This window comes from Anticarsia gemmatalis, chromosome 26, assembly GCF_050436995.1.
Source record: "Anticarsia gemmatalis isolate Benzon Research Colony breed Stoneville strain chromosome 26, ilAntGemm2 primary, whole genome shotgun sequence".
Lineage (NCBI taxonomy): Eukaryota > Metazoa > Arthropoda > Insecta > Lepidoptera > Erebidae > Anticarsia > Anticarsia gemmatalis.
Genome location: NC_134770.1, coordinates 7,295,966 through 7,315,299, shown reverse-complemented (window position 1 = coordinate 7,315,299; position 19,334 = coordinate 7,295,966). Strand labels below are relative to the sequence as shown.

Genomic DNA, 19,334 nt, shown 5'->3' with positions numbered 1-19,334 from the left:
ACAAAAACAAATGTAGCGTCAAAATCATTTTGAATGTTGTCCTTTCATCAAACGTAACTTATGAAGAAAAAAACGTTTTCTTCTTTTTAGTCTGTGGTTGATTGACGACTTCGTGAAGAAGGAAAAAGCAAGCAGACGCATTTAATTATCGTTTTACAGTTTTATATCAATGCAAAATGGCTAAAAGAAAGAACAAACCGCTGATAGATTCCGACTCCAGCAGCGAGTGTTCAGATTTGGACTCTGTAAGTCATATTTCTTTAAAAATCCTTAGGTTATAAGTTCACGTCTGTACGTAACGATTTGACGGCATTCTTCAATAATTTGACTGCGTAAATAGGCCAAGATCAATGTCCCTTAGTTCTAAATTGATCTTTTGCGCATTACTTGTAAAACAAACGTATGCAGCATGTTTCGTACACCAAAAATCGTCGAAAAATTCAATCCTCATCGTGTTCTTAGAAATCGTTGTTGTTTACGTTACAATATCATTTAATGGCCTCTTTGGCGTGAGTCATGTAAAAATGAATGAAAATGTACATTCCCGCCTTTATTTTCGCCACACCTGACCTACTAATTTAAAATTTAAATTGTTATAATTTGTTTAAAGTCGCTTAGACGAGTTTATAACATTGCAAATAAGTTTTTGGAGAAAAAAAAATAAACATGCCACTGTTGTTAGTGGTTCAGCCAAGAATTGTCGGTTGGTTATGTAATTTTTGATCTAGACTTTCACTTTTGGGTCTTCACTAGCATTCAGATGTAATTGCCAGCCATTATGTTAAAAAAGAGGCAAATATTTTTGTAGATTCTGGTGTTTGGGACTCACAATGTCAAAGTATGTTTATCTATACATGTTTCTTATATATAATTATGTATTGATTACTTAGTGTGTGGAGATTCCAAATATTTAAAACCTTACAATCATATTTTATTATTGACATTATAAAAGATAAGATTAGAGATTATTTTGTTTAGGAATCAATTTTTTTTTTCACATCTAGTGACTTTATAACTTAAAAAAAAAACAATTATTTCTTACACTAGAAATTATATTATGTGCAAACAGGATAAGTTAAATATAATTACCAAAATAAGTAGTTAACAACCAAAAAAATTCTTTTTTCCAGCAATTTCTAAACTTGACAAAGAAAAAGAAGAAAACTGGAGACTCCCCTCCTCCTGCAAAGTCTAAAAGCAAATCCTCAGACAGTGAATCAGACTGGGATGATGATGACAATAAGAAGAATAACTGTAAGTATACAGTGGCCATGGCCACTTTCACATTTATTCAGGCAATAGAGACCTCCCGCAACTTTGTCCGCGTGGAAACCCTTCCTGTGTAAATCCTGATCCCTCAGAAACTCCGGGATAAAAAGTAGCCTCTGTGTTATTCTAAGTATTCAGCTACCTACATACCAAATTTCAACCTACATATCAAAATCATTTATGTATTTCCAAACAGTTTTCTTGTCTGACTGGTCTCCTATATTGTAATAAGATCTCATTTGAGACTCAACTGAGACTATTACTCACTTATTTTACACAATTTAATAGTTAGAATTTTACTTAATGCAGTCTTCTCAGGTTCATTGTGTTCTGAGAACACTTGAAGGTGCCTTGTGTATGACATTGCTTACATTACTGACATTTTAGGTAGAGTTATTCCATGTTTTAGTTTAGGTATTACACCCATTGTTTTCTCCCCGATGTCACCCGAAGCGATCGCGCTTGTATCAATACAGTCGCGCTGCAGTAGCACGTTGGCATCGCTACTGTAGCGCGTTGCGAAGGCGCCTAACACGCGTTAGAAGCGATGCTATAACAAGTCGCCGTGGGCGAGGGGCCTTATTCATTATCTTTGATTAGTACTACTTATAAACAAATAGTTTAACACTAATCCTTATTTCTTTTCCAGCAAAATCTTCCTCATCATCAGGCTCAGATTCAGAAAGCGATGCTCGTAGCGACACTTCTAAAAAGAAATCTCCGGCTCGGAGTAATAGGAAGTCTTCCTCCGATCACTCTGAGGCTGACAGTAGAAAGAAACCAGAGCCTAAGAAGACTGAGAGTCGACGGAGCACTGACAGTGCTGGATCTGGAAAGAAGAAAGATACTTATAGTGAACCTGAAGAAGGTATGTTTTTGAACTGTAAGGACGTTAGGTAAAGTGTATTGAAGACTGAAAATGTGAAATCAAAATTAGGCAATAAATATGAAGTATGTGAATGTAGAAGTATATTCTTCTGTTTCTATCTCCTATGGGAAAGAGGCATCATATTATGTATGAATGACAAAACAAATTCGAAATGTGTACCATTAACACTATTTGGAAGGAAACATTGGAAAATCGACCACCCTGGTAATAACTGGGAAGAAAATTCCCAGTTACCATGCTAGAGGGCACTACTGGGAATAATTTTGTACCTGTTACTGCCCCAATGCTGGGCAAGTGTCTTCTCCTAAATGAAGGAGGGGTTTGGCCTTGTCACCACCATGTTGTGAAAATGCTGGTTGGACTGCATTCTCGCAAAAAATGAATTAAACCAAGTCTCAGCATGCTAGGTTTCATCATGATGTTTTTCTTTACTGGGAATGTACCATATGGAAAAAGATAGCCTTACTTTGACTCATTTATGTCTGGATGAAGTTGGAATTCAATTAGTAATTAGTGTAATTACTTTTAGGTGAAGTATCATCACACTCATCAGACAATGACTCAATTGATTCAGAAGAAGAATTTGATGATGGGTAAGTTTTTATCGCTCTATCTAACAACTATACTGTAACTTCTGTACGTGCACGAGCGTGCACGTATGAACGTGCACTCCTTTGTTCGCACGCTAGACTAGAAATTATATTGGAGATCTGTTAACTTTCGATGACGAAATTTTAAGTCGCCCAAACAAACGGTATCAATAGGCGAAGGCAGCAAAGTCATGTATCGTAAGTGCAGCTGGAACCGTAAAATCCATACTTAATATTATAAATGCGAAAGTAACTCTGTCTGTCTGTCTGACTGTTACTCAATCACGCCTAAACTACTTAACCAATTTGCATGAAATTTGGTATAGAGATATTTTGATACCCGAGAAAAGACATACGCTACTTTTTTTATGAGAAAATTCAGGTGGCGGACGAAGTCGCGGGTAAAAGCTAGTATTAAATAAATAATATTATTGAACAACACACGTCCTCCTTTTTTAAGTCGGTTAAAAACTATCTTCACTTAGATAAAGTACATACTATCTTGATAAAAACATTATAAACAACACGGTTTTTAAACAGTGCAACGCTATTTGGACTGCATCCAAGTTTTATTTGTAAAATGTCAACAAACAAACTATTTAGAATAATAGGTGGCGGTGGCCTCTTGTACTGTTTTTCACTAGATTTAATCATGACCTTGAAATTTGTGAGTAATTATCAAGCAGACTTTTAAAAAGACTCCCTTGTATTGAATACGAACCTGATTATGACGAAACACCAAAGAAAGCTTGGTGGTATGTTTGGCGGATTTTGTCTGCATCAAATTACTAAGTCCAGCTTATTATTTTGACTAATTTAAGGCATTTTTAAACAATCGGTCAGTACACATAATAAATTGCTAAACGGGCCTTAAATATTAGAAAACTATATTGGTAACAAATCTATTTTGTCCCTAGAGGCAATCGCAAAACATGTAGGACGTAGGGCAAGACGCATTATTTCCGAATAATCCCGTTTTATTTAGTTACTAACTGATATTCAAATATATTTTTACTATCAAATTAAAATGCAATGTTTTTCGACTATCTTGTCGCCACAATTTTGTCATCAATATCATTGTGATTTTTAGTGTAGTAACCAGTTTAGTATCAATTACTTACTGAATATATTTCTGCAGGTACGACGAAAATCTCATGGGCGACGAAGATGACAGGGCGCGCTTGGCCGCTATGTCGGAGAAGGAGAGAGAACAAGAAATATTCAAACGAATCGAGAGGAGAGATCTCATGAAAACTAGGTAAGTTAATGAAATAATATCTAATATATAAAATTCTCGCGTCACAGTTTTCGTTGCCATACTCCTCCGAAACGGCTTGACCGATTCTCATGAAATTTTGTGAACATATTGAGTAGGTCTGAGAATCGGCCAACATCTATTTTTCATACCCCTAGGTGACACTTTTTTTATTTAGGTATATGGCATAACAACATTTGCCGGGTCAGCTAGTTATTTATACTTACAATACGATTGATAGTATCAAAATCCCTTCGATCCATCATCGGCGGATCTACAAGGGGCTTAATATTCGAAAATAATCAAATAAGCTTACATTATTAATACTTTTTCACGAGATCAGTAAATAAGTATCTCACACAATTTTTGTTTGATCAGATGGGAGATAGAACGCAAGCTCCGTCTAGCCCGTCGTTCAGCGGCGGAACGTTCGGCATCTCCGGGCGAGATACAGCGACGACGTGAAGCGAGGAGGCGGAGACGAGCGCTGCGGGAACAACGACAGAGGGAGCGGGAGAGGGAGAGGAAAGAGGCTCGCGGTATTACACTGATTATCTTCCTTACTAACTGCCTCTGTGAAGCTGTCGGTAGTTAATAATAATCCGAGGTCTCGGGTTCGCGTCCCGCAAAAATTAGTTAGCAAAGCTCAACAATTTTTTTCGTCAATTAAGTGAACTTGTAAAAAGTTAATTTAAAATGTTTAAGTGTATTTTTTTGGATTTGCCTTGAGTCCACCACTCTGGCCAACTGTGGGTTAGGGAAATAGACATAATAAATCAAATTGGTTTAATCTAACAGAAGCTGAAGCTGAGCGTCCCGAACCAAAAGAGCCAGAAAAGGAGAAAGAACCACCGCCACCAAGTCCTGGTGAAATCATGGACGATTCTAAAGATACAGGTAAGCTTTCAATACGGGCTTTAGTACCTGCCATTATTATTTTGAAAAATTCGTACGTTCATTATGTAGTAACAGTTATCATATAGATGACATCTGTACTAAACATTTATTAAAGTTGATAGGTACTTTGAAGGCTTCATTGCCTTCAAAGTACCTACCTCTTAAGAGCGGACAAAGTACAAAATATGTTTGGTTATACTGGATACGACAGGCGAGAGATGTTGTACAAATTGACGGCTTTACGTGTTCTCTTTAGTACTACAGTCAATTACTCAAGTTAGAAATTTTGGAACCAAAGAGACTTTTGATAGATAATCTCTTGAGTAGCCTTAATAAAATAGTATTTTTGCAAAAAATAACTAAGACAAAAGTTTAACTCTCAGATTATTATTTCTAAAATGAAGGTATCTTTTCCTTAGACCCCGAACGTTCCGCCTCCCCGCTATTCGGTGCGAAGACGGAACGCAAACGTAACGTGGACGACAAACGACAGAACGCCATGGCGGCGCTCCGAGCCCAGCGAGACGCCAAGGCTACGAGGGTCGAACACATCAAACAGAAGCGGAAACTTGAGGAGCAGAAGAAAGAGGAACAGGATGTAAGTAGTGGGCTAAGTGTGGCCAAAAATTCCAATTGTTGGGAATGTGTGAGCAAACTTTGGGCAAGTGTGGGCAAAATTTAGATAAGTGTGGGCTAATATTTGGTGATTGCGGCTAAAAGTTCCTATTATAGGGAAGGCGTGGGTATATTTTTTCGCTGTTGGGCAAATTTAGGCAATAGTTTTCGTTGTTGGGAAAACGTGGGTACAAGTTTTTACTGTTGTGATAATGTGCATATTTTGTCACTGTTGGGAAAGTGTGGCCACAAGTTACCCCTTATTATAATTGGACACAACTGGGCAGATAGACTAAGGAAATTCACTCATAACAAACCTAAAATTTCTAGTTTATAGCTCAATATAGCTAACAACTCTAATTTCTAGTATATTACCAGTGGATTTTTGTATTTTTGGTGCACAGGCAAACCCTATAGATAATTATAAGTTTAAATCAAATCAAATCAAATCAAGTCAAAATTGTTTATTTGTCAAACATAGGTATTTTATATATGATCTTACATGTAAATAGTCCGCTATGTTTTGTCATAAGTGACATACAAATCTTTAAAATGAAATAATTTTACACATAACATATTAGTAATAATAATATTTATTATAATTAAGTTATAATTATAATAAATATTATTTTTATATAAACAAATAATTTATGTGTTAACAATGACAATAATATATTAACTATAGGGTAGGTACAGGTGCCTATACTAGTGACAGTGGTTGATGAATAGAAACCTTAAGTTTACATCATTTTGTATAATAAATAATGTGTTTTATGTATACAGGATGCGGACACAGAAATAATCAGCGGCACAAGCAAACAGAGCGTCAAGTTGAAGGCATCAGACATATACTCCGACGACTCGGGCTCCGACTCCGATGATAACAAGTCACAAGGTAACACATACATAAAGTAAAAGTTCATTTAAAACAGTAATGGACCACTGCTGGACACGGTATCGCGATTTCTACCTCTATTGACTCCCGACAACCGGCTAGCTACCATTTTTGTATGAAATCCTGATCAACGCCCTCAGCGGGTGTCGCCGGAACTATTTTTTTAAATACATTTTAAATGTCAAACTATTGATAGAAACATCGACTGTAGAAAATCATGCTATTGGTTTCCTCCCGTAATCAATTGGGAGTTAGGCCTCAATCAACTGTGCAGATCAATTGCAAATTGACGGCTGTCGCTTTCTACTAATTATGCTTCTAATAAAAAAACCTTTTGGTAATATATGCAGCTGTCAATCACAAAGTCTTGGTTTCGATTCTCGCATCGGGCAGTGCTTTCAATAGCTTTTGGAATGTTTTTAATAATAGGTATATGAGTTGTGGTATGCATGTATGTATGTAAATTAAATCTTTTGTGTGCAGGTCGTCGCAGTTCATCATCTTCATCATCATCGGGCGGTGAGGAAGAGGAGAAGAAACGCGAGGAAGTCGAGATCAAATACGCAGACTCTAAGGATCAAATCAATAAACTTAGGCTTAGCAGGTAAACTCACGATACAATTTTCCATAAACCACGGGTTTTATAGTATTAAGGACAAGATTGACAAACATTTGTTTAACACCTGTTTTAGAGTTCCGTATCCAAAGGGTAAAAACGAAACCTTATTAGTCTTACTACTAAGCCTCCGCCGTCTGTCTGTGATAGCTAGGAAGCTCAAATATGTATTTCCGTTCCCTCTCTAACATCAAATACTAAAAATTATAAAAAAATAAGTAGTTCCTCATACAATAAACGTGATTTTTTCGAATTTTTTTCTTGGTACGGTACCCTACTTGCGCGAGTCCGACTCGCACTTGGCCGGTTTTATAAATATTAGTAACTATATATTATGTATGTTGTATTTGTATTTTAGGTTTAAACTAGAACGGTTAGTACATCTACCGTTCTTCTCGCGGGTCGTCAACGGCTGCTTCGTGAGGATCGGCATAGGAAATAATAATGGCAACCCGGTCTACAGGGTAAGATATTTGTTTATATAGAACTACTAATATTCTAAAATAAGGTAGTCTGGATTAAGTGGTACTACTGATCACGAGGGTTCGTTTCCCGGGTCGGTGAAAGTACGAAACCGACTAACTGTCGATTTTTCAAACCGAGATAAAAATACAGTATTAAACTACTGAAACATTTTTTTTAACAAATATTGTCACTTAAATGCAATAATTGCAAAATAATTATCGTTTTAATAACGTTAATATTTCGTCGCTAGATATTTGCTGTCACTTTATGTGTAGCATAATATATCAGACACCTAATCATAACCATTGAACCACAAGCTGTGAAACTAGCCCTAAAATTATAATTTTATAAAAAAAAAGTTTTTGCTTCGGTAACATTTTTATTACAGTATCGTATGAAAAGTTGATCACAAAACTATCCTTATATATAATTTATTTGTGTGTTTATTTGTCAGGTAGCAGAGATCATCGACGTGTACGAAACAGCGAAGGTGTACAACCTGGGCAACACCAGGACCAACAAGGGACTCAAGCTGCGGCACGGCACGCAGGACAGAGTGTTCCGACTTGAGTTTGTTAGCAATCAGGTGAGAATACATTACTATTTTGTGATTATAACTGGGCCATTACAAACGTACGAACTATGTCATGTTATTTTGTCGCGCTCTCTCGCTCGCACTCACACAATGTCGCATTCAATGATTATTTTAATCATGACGTAGTTCGCACGTTTGTAATGGCCCGAGTGTAGTGTAGGTCTGCGGCTCTACATGACCACACGGTTCATATTTCTGTTAATCTATGACAGAAAATGTTCTTTTGGGATACTATCTATCGTCGTAAAATTTTATACAAATAGATTTAGCCGTGAAAATAAACAATTTAAATTGCCATTACTTATGGGTAAATTTTATTGATATTTCACATAGAATGATGAAAAGATTACCGTCTGCCTAATTTACCGAGGCAGCATCCAATACCGGATGGTACCTCTAAAATGCATAAATGAGTTCTTAATACAATCAATTGAATTAAAACTCTTTTTTTAAATGGGAGAGGATGGATCATATTGTTATATAAATACAATTTTAAATCATTCAAACATCAATATTAATATATTTGTAATGTTTTCAGGAATTCACAGAGAGCGAGTTTCAGAAATGGCACAAAGCGATAAAGGACGCGGGCAAGAAGCCTCCCACCATGGAGTTTGTGAGGAACAAGATCACTGAAGTTAAAGAGGCGCTTATGTATGAGTTTAAGGTAAACTTTACATTTATTTTGAGATATAGGTAATATTTATAGATATTTTTTGTTTTCTTTTATGCCCGGGACTCTAACGCGCTTTTTTTTAAGGTTTTATACCCGGAAGGGGAAAACTTATAGAGAAATAAATACATTAATTCATTAAATCACGCCTTCTTTTCGTATATGGGTAGGCAAAGGGGAAAACGGGTATGAATTTAGTTTTTTTTACGAGATCATAATACTTTCTATAACATCTAATACTCTGTCAAATTTAAGCGAAACAACTTTACACACAAAATATTGACAAACTAACAAACATCACGTCTAAATATATATTTTTATGCAACAGGAAGAGGATATAGAAAAAATAGTAGCGGAAAAGGAACGTTTCCGATCACATCCCACCAACTACGCGATGAAGAAAACACAACTCATGAAGGAGAGAGATGTAGCACAATTAAGGTAATTGAAATTAACATTATTTCATTACAAACCGTACATATGGTCATAGTCTCGCCTTGTACAAACATGGAACTAACATTATTTTTAATCAAATGGGTGTCTTTCGTACACCTTCGGGTATAACAGGCGTGATATTATGCATGTTAATTTTATTAAAATATCCTGGAAAAAGACTTCTCGTAATTGAAAATGTTCTAAATTAGTAATTGTAAGTAATTCGCAGGCTTACTCCTGATAGTATCGAGTCGAAAATCAAATTCGATTAGTTCGAACAAATATCAAATCGTAGTTTTATCAAACACGGGTTTAAAATAAAACTAATACGATTGTTTGAATGTAGATTATTTTCATTTACAGTCAACCTGGGTAACTTTGAATCGTTTGGGTAACATTGACAGTGGGAATTTGAACTAGTTTCGATTATTTTTTTCGATATGAAAAAAATACCCAAATGATTCAAAGTTACCCAAATTAACCTTACTGTCAGGAGTAAGCCTGGTGGCCTAACTTCCAAAAGAAAATTGTGCAAAATTAACTTTGTTTTTTAATACAAATTGTTTTCTATGTACAGAGGTGACGACGAAACAGCGATGGAGCTGAACGCCAAGATCCAGGAGTTGGAGGAGCGCGCCAGTCAGCTCGACAAGACCCGAACATCCTCCATACAGAGTATCTCATACATCAACAATAGAAACAGGAAGCTTAACGTCGAAACCGCTGAGAAAGCTATCATGGAAGAGGTAAACACACTTACTCTTAAATTGGGTAGTTGACTTGCTTAACGAAAAAATATTAAACTCGTACTCGTAAAAGGTTCATCTAAAATGCTCAGACTATGTAGCTTTTTTCGTAAATAATGTTAAAATTGTAATTATTACAGAGTGAAACATTTTATTAGACACTAATTGATACTAACGAAAATATGACATAGTGTCGTCATTACGTCGTAATTCTATACTAAAATGTGTTCTTGTTTCATGAGAGTATCTTTATCTTCTCTTTACAGTAGCAAAGATATATCTCTATAATGTTATTTATCGTTTGTTTTAGGTGAAAGCGATGAAAGGCAAGAAGGCAGACGACCCGTTCACGAGGCGGAGCACAAAACCTGTCATGAACTTCAAATCACAGAATCAGAAAGCTAATGTAAGTACTTACATTATTCATTGAATTTAATTTTTAAATGTCACTACGACGGTCATTTAAATGACTGTTTATTTTACTTAACAATTTCTCAAGTGGAGCTCGTGGCTAACAGTCTCACGGATCTATCTCTGAGGTTAAGCTAAGCTACCTTTGCTGAGGTTGTTCTGTGGATGGGTGACCATCTTACCCCCGATTTCTGAGGTACATATAGCGGTAGTTTATCTATTCAGTAGCGTTTAAACTCATATAAAAAAACGATGAACTACCGCTAAATGTACTCAGAAACCGGGGGTTAGACATATAGAGTTAACTCCGTGTTTCGGAAGGCATATTAAATTGTGTTTCCCGGCTGTCATTTTGTACCCTGTAAATTTTAAATGTTGTAATTTTGTTTGCAGGAGCTAATAGGTCAGCAAGAAGACGAAGAAGAACAGAAGATAAGAGAGGAAGAAGAGAAGGCGGCACATGAAAGAGAGGAGAGAGAAAGACTTGCGGTATGTGCACTCAGTTTTTTACATTTTACAAAAAATGATTAAGTTTAGACATGTAATTTTTTTTAAATTATGTTTAAGGAACCAGGATCATTTAAATTCTTACCTTTGTTAAAAATACAATTTATATCACTACGTATTAGAAAATAAGGCACCTCGCCATGTCCGCTTTTCTGTTTGCAATGAACTTAAAATCTACTGAACGGGCGATATATCTATTACATGAAATCACGACTTCTCACAAGGTTATTCAGATACCAAAAAACCCCACTTGGTACGATCCTTACAAAATCTCCTTGTGTTATTCACATCCATACATGTTGTCATACAGGACCGCTGGTTACAAGTACTTTTTTTGCAAGACATCACCGATTTTAACGACGTTTTTTATCATTTTTGTAAGTGACATTTTGTATGTATGTATGTCTGTCGTCAGGCGTCCCAGGCGGCGGCAGCAGCAGCGGCCCCTCGTCCCCGCGGCGACAGCAGCAGCCTGTACTCGCTGCACGACTTCGACATCAACATCGAGCTCGACCTGCCCATCGCCAGTCAGTACACATCTTACTACTGTAGCTTTATTTTATTTTCTTTATTAGCCCTTTATGTGCCCCCTGCTGGGCAAAGGCTTTCCCTCTTTCCTTCAAACCTTAATGTGCAATAATTCGTCACGATGGACCCGCAAATTCCGTTCGATCGTCACGCCATCTACGTAACTTGCTAAAGAAACGACTTTAAAGCAAAGTGATGTCACTTTATTAGCACCAGGAAACAAACATGACAAATGTGGAAGTGCTATTTTAGCTATTTATCATTAGTGCATTTACATTCCGCTACACTCCACTCTGCTTTAATACGAACGTACCCTATGTCCTTTCTTATGCTGCCTATATATTTACTTGGAGCGAGGTTACAATAAGAAATTTTAAATATTAAACAATCGGGATGAACCAACGACCACTGACGGCGTCTGCTTTGTTTTGCAATATATTATCATCTAGATTTGCCACTTGGATATAAATAACTAAGCTTGGCTCCTTATAAGAAACCTTATTTACAGGATATTTTATAGTCTTCCCTACAAATACTATTTTCTTTTCAGAATCCGTATCATCGCAACCGAAACAAGTAGCGACAAAAGTGAAAGAGACGGGCCCGAAGCGTTCATTAAACTTAGAAGAATACAAGAAACGCCACGGGCTCATATGAGTGTTGTACAACACACACAAACAGATTGAGTGCTCGTGACCGGGGACTGGACGTTGTGGCAATTGTGACGTCAGTAGGCGACTACCACTCTGATATTAACACGTGCCAGGTAACTTTGTGTCTGTGAATATAGCTATAAAACTCTATGTAGAAGGTTTTAGAGACATTTCCAATAGATTGAACTCAATTCAAATCATATTTCAGGCCACTGCCTGCAAATAAACATCTTATTTTAAGAGTATAGTAGATTTAAAATACTATGACGATTTTAAATACTTGTTAGAAGTGAAATACAACATATTTGACTTTGAATGAATTTAGTTATAAACACTTTAATAGTTAAACAATTTAGTACAGAGCGTTTAATGCAAGGTTGGCGACTAAATAATTGATACTAAATTCAGAATTAAGAATATTAGTGACTCGCAGGCTTATGCAGATGTATTATACAGCTACTTCTTTTCTGAAATACACAGAATTTCTAATTAAAATCTTAACACATCGTGCATACAAACTCTTTACTAAGTTCATGACTTTTAAACTCTCGCGTTGCATGTTTAATGTATAATAGAATACGGGAATTAACGCGAACAATTTACTAATTTGTTGGACTATAGCACTGAATTTTAATGCGTTCGGCAGGTATTTTTCCGTGAAAGACATGATTAATTGAAGGTTTTATTGATAAAGGTATAGAATAAATCCAGCGCGAGTGCACCTCGCACTTGATTTTTGTTTTTTCGCAGCTATATTCAGGCACACAAAGTTAACTGGCACGTGCTCAAAAATCATGCTAGAATCATCACAAATAATATTCTATCACGATGTTTCCAGTGTTGCCATACTCCACAAAACAGTCAATGTTGCCACAATTAAACGCTAGAATATTATATTAATTGGTATAGATATATCGTGATTGGCACACAATTGGTATAGTTCATGCAATAAATAAGAAATTGTTATTAATTATTAAAGTGATAAAACGCATTTTTTCTAAATAATTTAATGTATTTTTTTGTATTGCAAGTTATATGTTACTATACTTGGTTATATGTGTGTATTTCAGAAAATAAAATAAAAACACCTCACGTAATTTATGGACCATTACCTGGTCTAAATAGCTAAACACAAATTGATAAAATTTTGTAAAGAAATCGATGAATTTTGATTGCCTTTCTTCCAAAAATAGCCCTCTATGGGTTGAAAAATGTTTGAATTTTGAATTTTACAACCTCGGGTCTAAATGTACGGTTCTGATAAAAATAAAAATAACCAAGTAAAGTAACACTAAAATAAGCTTCAGTTAAAGTTGTTATGATATCCGCAACTAATCTACTGGTTATATTCAAGTTAATTTGATATATAAGTAGTTAATTACTCCGGTCGCGTGTAGCCCAATTTGTTATGTGCAAAGCTTTATATACATAATATTATTATGACAAATTACTTAAATTTTATCCGATTATCTTATAAAATTCTCGTGTAACAATGTTCGTTCCCGTATTCCTCCGAAACGGCTTGACCGATTCTTATGAAATCTTGTGAGCATATAGAGAATGAGAATCAGCCAACATCTTCGATAAATAAAGTCCTGGGTTTGATTCTCGGTTTGGCTACTTGCTTGAAAAAGTTTTATTCTATAGTAAGATGTTAGAGTCGGGCAGACTGCTATTGGGTATTCCCAATTTCTTTTGGGATATTCTAAATAGTAGTAGATTCTTACCGTGTTTCTTGATGTTTCGGCACAAGTTTCCCAAACTAAAGTAAATATCTCATTAATTCCTTTAAATGATATTAGATAACGGACTCCGTGGCGTAGTGGTTAAGGTTGTCATTATGGCACTACCATTGTGGCCAGAGATCGTGAATTCGATTCCTACACGGAGGAAATGTTGTTTCGGGTCTGATTGTACTTTGTATCCGTTGTTTGTATGTTTGAAAAGTCCCTGCGACACAAGAGCTATTCTTAGTGCGAGAGTGGTCTTTTAAGACATAAAATAAAAAGAAATAATAACGTATTTCGAGTATAGGTTTTTTAACAATAATCGGGTAAAATTGAAGTCAAGTTAAAAGTACCTAAATAAATGGAGAGTGTAAATTAATATTAAAAGCGGTATTAAAATATATTTGTCTCTTTTTATCATATATAGAGTGTTGCGAGAGGTAAAGGGACGGACATATTTAATAGATAATACTGCTTACTAGAATATTTTCTAAAACACTGTCCCGGTTTCACCCGGGCTTAAAAAAAGTTATTTTACTGGGATCGTTAGTAAATTATACACTCAAATCTTTTATTTTGAGTTTGTTTAGTTGAAATTGTAGCTAGTGACGTTGTTTGGTCTCTGCCTTACCCTCACAGGAAGGCGTGATGAAATTAAATAAATGCCCTCTTAGCCGATCTAGATGATGCAGAGAGACGTCGGTTCAAGTCCCATACGTGACAAATATTTGAGATCCATTTGTAAAGAAAGAAATTTCTATATTATGACACTTACTGAATTGTGAGGCGCCTATAACCAGTTGCGCTCACCGGTCGGTTAACGATCTGTGGGTTAAGCAACTCTTGGCGCGGTCATTCCATATATGGGTGACCGCATAGTGGTATTTGTACGGGGCGTCTCCGTGCTTCAGAGGGCACGTTAAAAGTCGGTCCCCGTTGTTATCTACTACGATAACAGCCGTTAAGCCATGTCTAAGGTATTCGGGCGGCTTCAACAACTTTGACACTAGGTTGACCACTAACCAAATGATAAATCGATTTCGATGATATTTCGCAGCAATTTTCAAAAGATAGCCTTTCATAGATTTTGTTTAAAGAATCTATACATTTAATGTTACACTCTCCATTTCTGTAATACCTAGGTTATAATATTGTTAGGTTATAAATAATTACCTCGGCGTAAGCCTCTAGCCTTAATTAATGTAAGTAGTTGTTACTTATTTATTGTTGCTCTTGTTTATTATATCGCTGGAGTAAGTGCTTTGGAGGGTACGTGAAAAAAATAGCGGAAAAATCATCTCAAAAAACACGTATGTACTTTTGAAAGTTTGACTCAAAACAGCTCTTGATGATATTGTTACGTGCTTTGCAGGGTACGTAAAAGTTGTTTAAATATATCCATGCTATTTGTTTCTTTTATAATTGTACAAAATATGATGACTTTTATAAAAATAATAATAAAAGCTTTTATAAAGTATTTTTCATTATTTTGTGATTAAACCAAATTGTAATAAAAATCGTTACATTCTGATTTGTAGACGATCAGTGGGTTAAGGAACTTTACTACGGTCAACTTCAAGATGGGTGACCATTCAGTACCTCTTAAGCATTGCCTATTGTAAAACGGCCGAATGCAGAAATAGAACAATTTTAAATGATGTTTAAAAGTATTTCTGGCGCTACGAAACGCGTCAATGTGACATAAACAACATGATACTTAAGAATTATACCATATATGGCCCAAATTTTGCCTTATGAATAAGTGCTAGATATCATATCTGCTAGGTAAAGTGCAGATGTATAAATATTGACAAAATTCCGTCTGACAAGCTTATCTTAAAAGAATAGTTGCTATTGCTTAAGTTTCGAATCCGAATATACTAAGAACGGTTTATCGGTTTCGGATACATTTACGGAGATCAATAACAGCTCTGGTTAAGAAATACTGTGATATTAATAAACGTCGTATAAGCTCTGATTAGTTGCAATGTTTTGTCTTTTTCACTCATATCAAAATTGATTGAAAGTAACAAAACACTCTATAACTATTCAAGGTTTATACGACGTTTATTAGTAAGACAGTCTTTTAAGATTGGACGTTCCTGCATTCGGCCTTAAGCCCTTGGCTTGAACAACTCGAAATAATACTCCAACGATATAATAACAATAGCTTAGTATTCCTTTCACTGTATATCAGAAAATTGCAAAAAGCAATAAAAAAAATGTGTATTTAATAAATTTAGATAATAAAAAGACTATATTTTTACGAAACGCAATGTACCTATTCGCACAGTAAGCAATAATTGCGTTAGTAATTTTAAATGCATGGTTAGGCTAGGTTTCTCTAGCGATTTTTTATACTGTACACGTGTGGGTATGCAATTTAGACAATCAAATCACGGACACTCTTTCAAGTTTAGTGAATTTACCGCCTGATGAAGAGATGGTTTAATAAAATAAATAAATCTACAAGAACTAGTTAACAAAATGTCTAGGTATTGAAGTATCTTTGAAGCTTCATATTGAAGGAAAACATCGTGGCGTTCCATGCCTAAGACCTTTTACAGAAAGGGCGAATTAATTAGCCACCTTTACATAATGTCCTCCTAGCCGATATACAGCTACGGCGACACACTCTATCTCGCATGAAACAACAATAGCGCCTGAAAGAGTGCGTGCTCATCTGTCAAACCCGTGAAGAAAATCGCGAGCAAAGAGCGCACTGCTTTCTCGCACATAATCCTGTCCTAAGAACGTGCGATAGAGTGTGTTGTAAGCTGGCTATTCGCATTTCGCTGAATGTTCTGAATTTTGAACTCTAGGGAGGCTATCACGTATCTCATTTGACAACTATTTGAAAGCCACTACGCTGTACATTGTTTTCTCCCTTAGAACATTGTGATTAACATGTTACTTCAAAGCAGCAATGTACTGAATAGTGACTATCGATTTGACATATACTAGCTGTCAACTGAGATACGTGATAAGCTCGCTGGTCGGCTCAAGCTGAACAAGTAAAGTACCTAATTGTTTCGAGTCGGTTTTGTTGATATAAATATTGCCGTACTAAAAGTCCCGACAGTAATATAAGTTTAGCCAGTCTAAGAGGCCCCTATGTGATGGTTTTCTAAATTGCACATCCAATACAAGTGAAGGAAGTAAGCGTACATCGTTATTGTTACACGATGTTAAGTTTTATTTATTTTGACTATGAACAAATGATTATGGTTATTACTTAATACATTGTAAATTGAAGCGAAATGCTTGATTAAATTTCATAAAACGACTATGGTTTTATTATATTTCTTTCTAGCGGACATGCCCTACTTCGTCCTGGTATAGTATAAGTTTATCCCGTTGATTCCATTCTCGTGGAAATTTTGATCCAATCGATCCCATACAAACCTTTTCCTAACAGTACAACATATTTTAAAAAACATCAAATTTAGATTACAGTCAACTTGGGTAACTAACAACACAATTGATAAAAGTTTGCAAAACTAAAATAAACCTTTATCAGTTGTGTGGTTTCTTATGAAAAAATAATCGAAACTAGTTCATATTCCCACTGCTAATGCTACCCAAATGATCAAAGTTACCCAAATTGACCTTACTTCGGTGATTTATTTGACGTAGACTAGTGGACTGGCCCGACTTCATCCAGATATAGTACAATTTCATCCTGTTAATTCCATTACCGTGGTTATGGTTTCCATTACAAACCTTGTTTCGGCAGTAACAAACATCAAAAAAAGAATTATCCCATTTAGTTGTCCAAAAGTCATGCGTGCATACATTTCGGTGATTCATTTTTATATAGATAGTTTAATTTGTTATATAATTATCCATCTACCCACTACTTTAATTTCAAACTACCCTACCGTTTGATTATATCTAGTGTGTCATGTTTACAATATACAGGTACCCTCATTATGTTCAGTCCATTATCATAGCCCGGTGGAACACGCACGCCTTAAACAAAAACTTTTTTGATTTTGTTCAACTCGGGATACTAACCTGATAACTCTTAAGTGCAAACTATAAAATTAAATAGTGATGGAAAAAAGTGCATGTTTTAAACATATAAGTGTGTTTTGTTGTGCAACGGACTTCTGAGTGGATTTTGTTGGGAGACGTTTCACAGTCGAGTAAAGGATTAAGAAAATACACAAGTAAGTTTTTATCATTTATTACGTACAAATACAATGTTTTCTTAAACTATATTAGAATAAAGATTACTAGCATTATATATGACACAATACTAGGAATACTGCTACCCCCTTCAACTAATCTTGAAGGCTATTAGGGGTTTACGTCGGTAGTGCAATGGTTTATATCAAACCCGAGACCTTACGATCGCGTGTCGATCATCTTAACCATTGCGCTACCGCCGCTTCGAAAGTAAATACAATTATTAAAATATAGGCACATAAGCAACTTATGTAATATACAGTATATACGTCAATTTAATTTGGTTTTTTACAGTAGATAGTTTATTTTGATTGTAAAACATTAATGTGAGTAAGAAATCACGAATGATTTCTACACGGATCAATGTTATTTTAATATGATGTTATAAGAATACCTATCTTAAAGCTTGGCAACTTTACCTCGGCGTGACAACCTTGCCCATGAAGTCTGCAGGCAATGTTGACATTACGAGTAAATCTATTGAGTTTGGGCTAACTTAACTTTATTAGTAATTAGCCGCGTACTGAATGACCGAGCAGCCTCGCGAAGCAATATCTAGGTCTCTTTTCTTTCAGATCGAAATGAGCGGGACCGAGGTATTGCCTCGCGAGGTCGCTCGCTCAGTCAGTTCCCGGCTAATCATGATATTACCCCAAATTCGATTTATTTACTACTTATTCTAATAAAAAGAACATTCCGATAACATAAATCTTTAGAAAAACAAAACCATTCACAAGTCCTAAAATACAAGATTGTTTTACAAACAAATGAAACGACTATTATCACAATTTGATGTAGCACTTTAAACGAATTGCGTATTTTATTTTACACAATACGGTTTACAATTTTGATAGTTAACTATAGTTTTCCATGAGACACTTCTACTGTAAATATCTACACAATTAACTCCCGGTTTCTGAGGCACATTTAGCGGTAGTTTATCTATTAATAGTGTTTAAACTCATAAAAACGCTATTGAACAGATAAACTACCGCTAAATGTGCACAAAACCGGGGGTAACTTATCTTGACATAAATAGAAATCATCATTTTTTACATATCTATCTATTAAGCCAGTTTTTATCAACATTTCAATGAATTGACTTTAATTTCGTCATTGAAACCAATGTTTTATCTCAAACATAATTCACTTCTTAATAAGAGTTACTTATAGTGAAACTATTAAATATTTTTTATCCGCAATAATAAACGTAATACGTACATGTTTTTAATGTAAAATCATCGTTCGTCGAAACTGCCCATCAAATCTGCTAGAAATTATTTGTTAATTGTTTATTAATACGACTTTCATGCCCGATTTCTGACGTCTATTTAGCGGTAGTTTATCTATTAAATACGGTTTGCCAAAAACTCCGTT

At 35.4% G+C, this 19,334-nt stretch overlaps 1 protein-coding gene across 1 annotated transcript; it reads left to right on the top strand.

The window, feature by feature from the left end:
• The first annotated feature begins 90 nt into the window (after window positions 1–90).
• On the top strand, window positions 91–17,053 carry LOC142984084 (RNA polymerase-associated protein Rtf1-like). Its single transcript, XM_076131401.1, has 19 exons — window positions 91–245; window positions 1,131–1,254; window positions 1,919–2,137; window positions 2,688–2,751; window positions 3,887–4,006; window positions 4,382–4,542; window positions 4,802–4,900; window positions 5,320–5,498; window positions 6,299–6,410; window positions 6,894–7,014; window positions 7,385–7,490; window positions 7,946–8,077; window positions 8,625–8,753; window positions 9,088–9,200; window positions 9,772–9,940; window positions 10,251–10,346; window positions 10,745–10,840; window positions 11,274–11,385; window positions 11,937–17,053. The coding sequence occupies exons 1-19, from the start codon at window positions 177–179 to the stop codon at window positions 12,041–12,043; spliced, it is 2,328 nt and encodes a 775-aa protein (XP_075987516.1). The 5' UTR covers window positions 91–176; the 3' UTR covers window positions 12,044–17,053.
• Window positions 17,054–19,334: the final 2,281 nt, after the last annotated feature.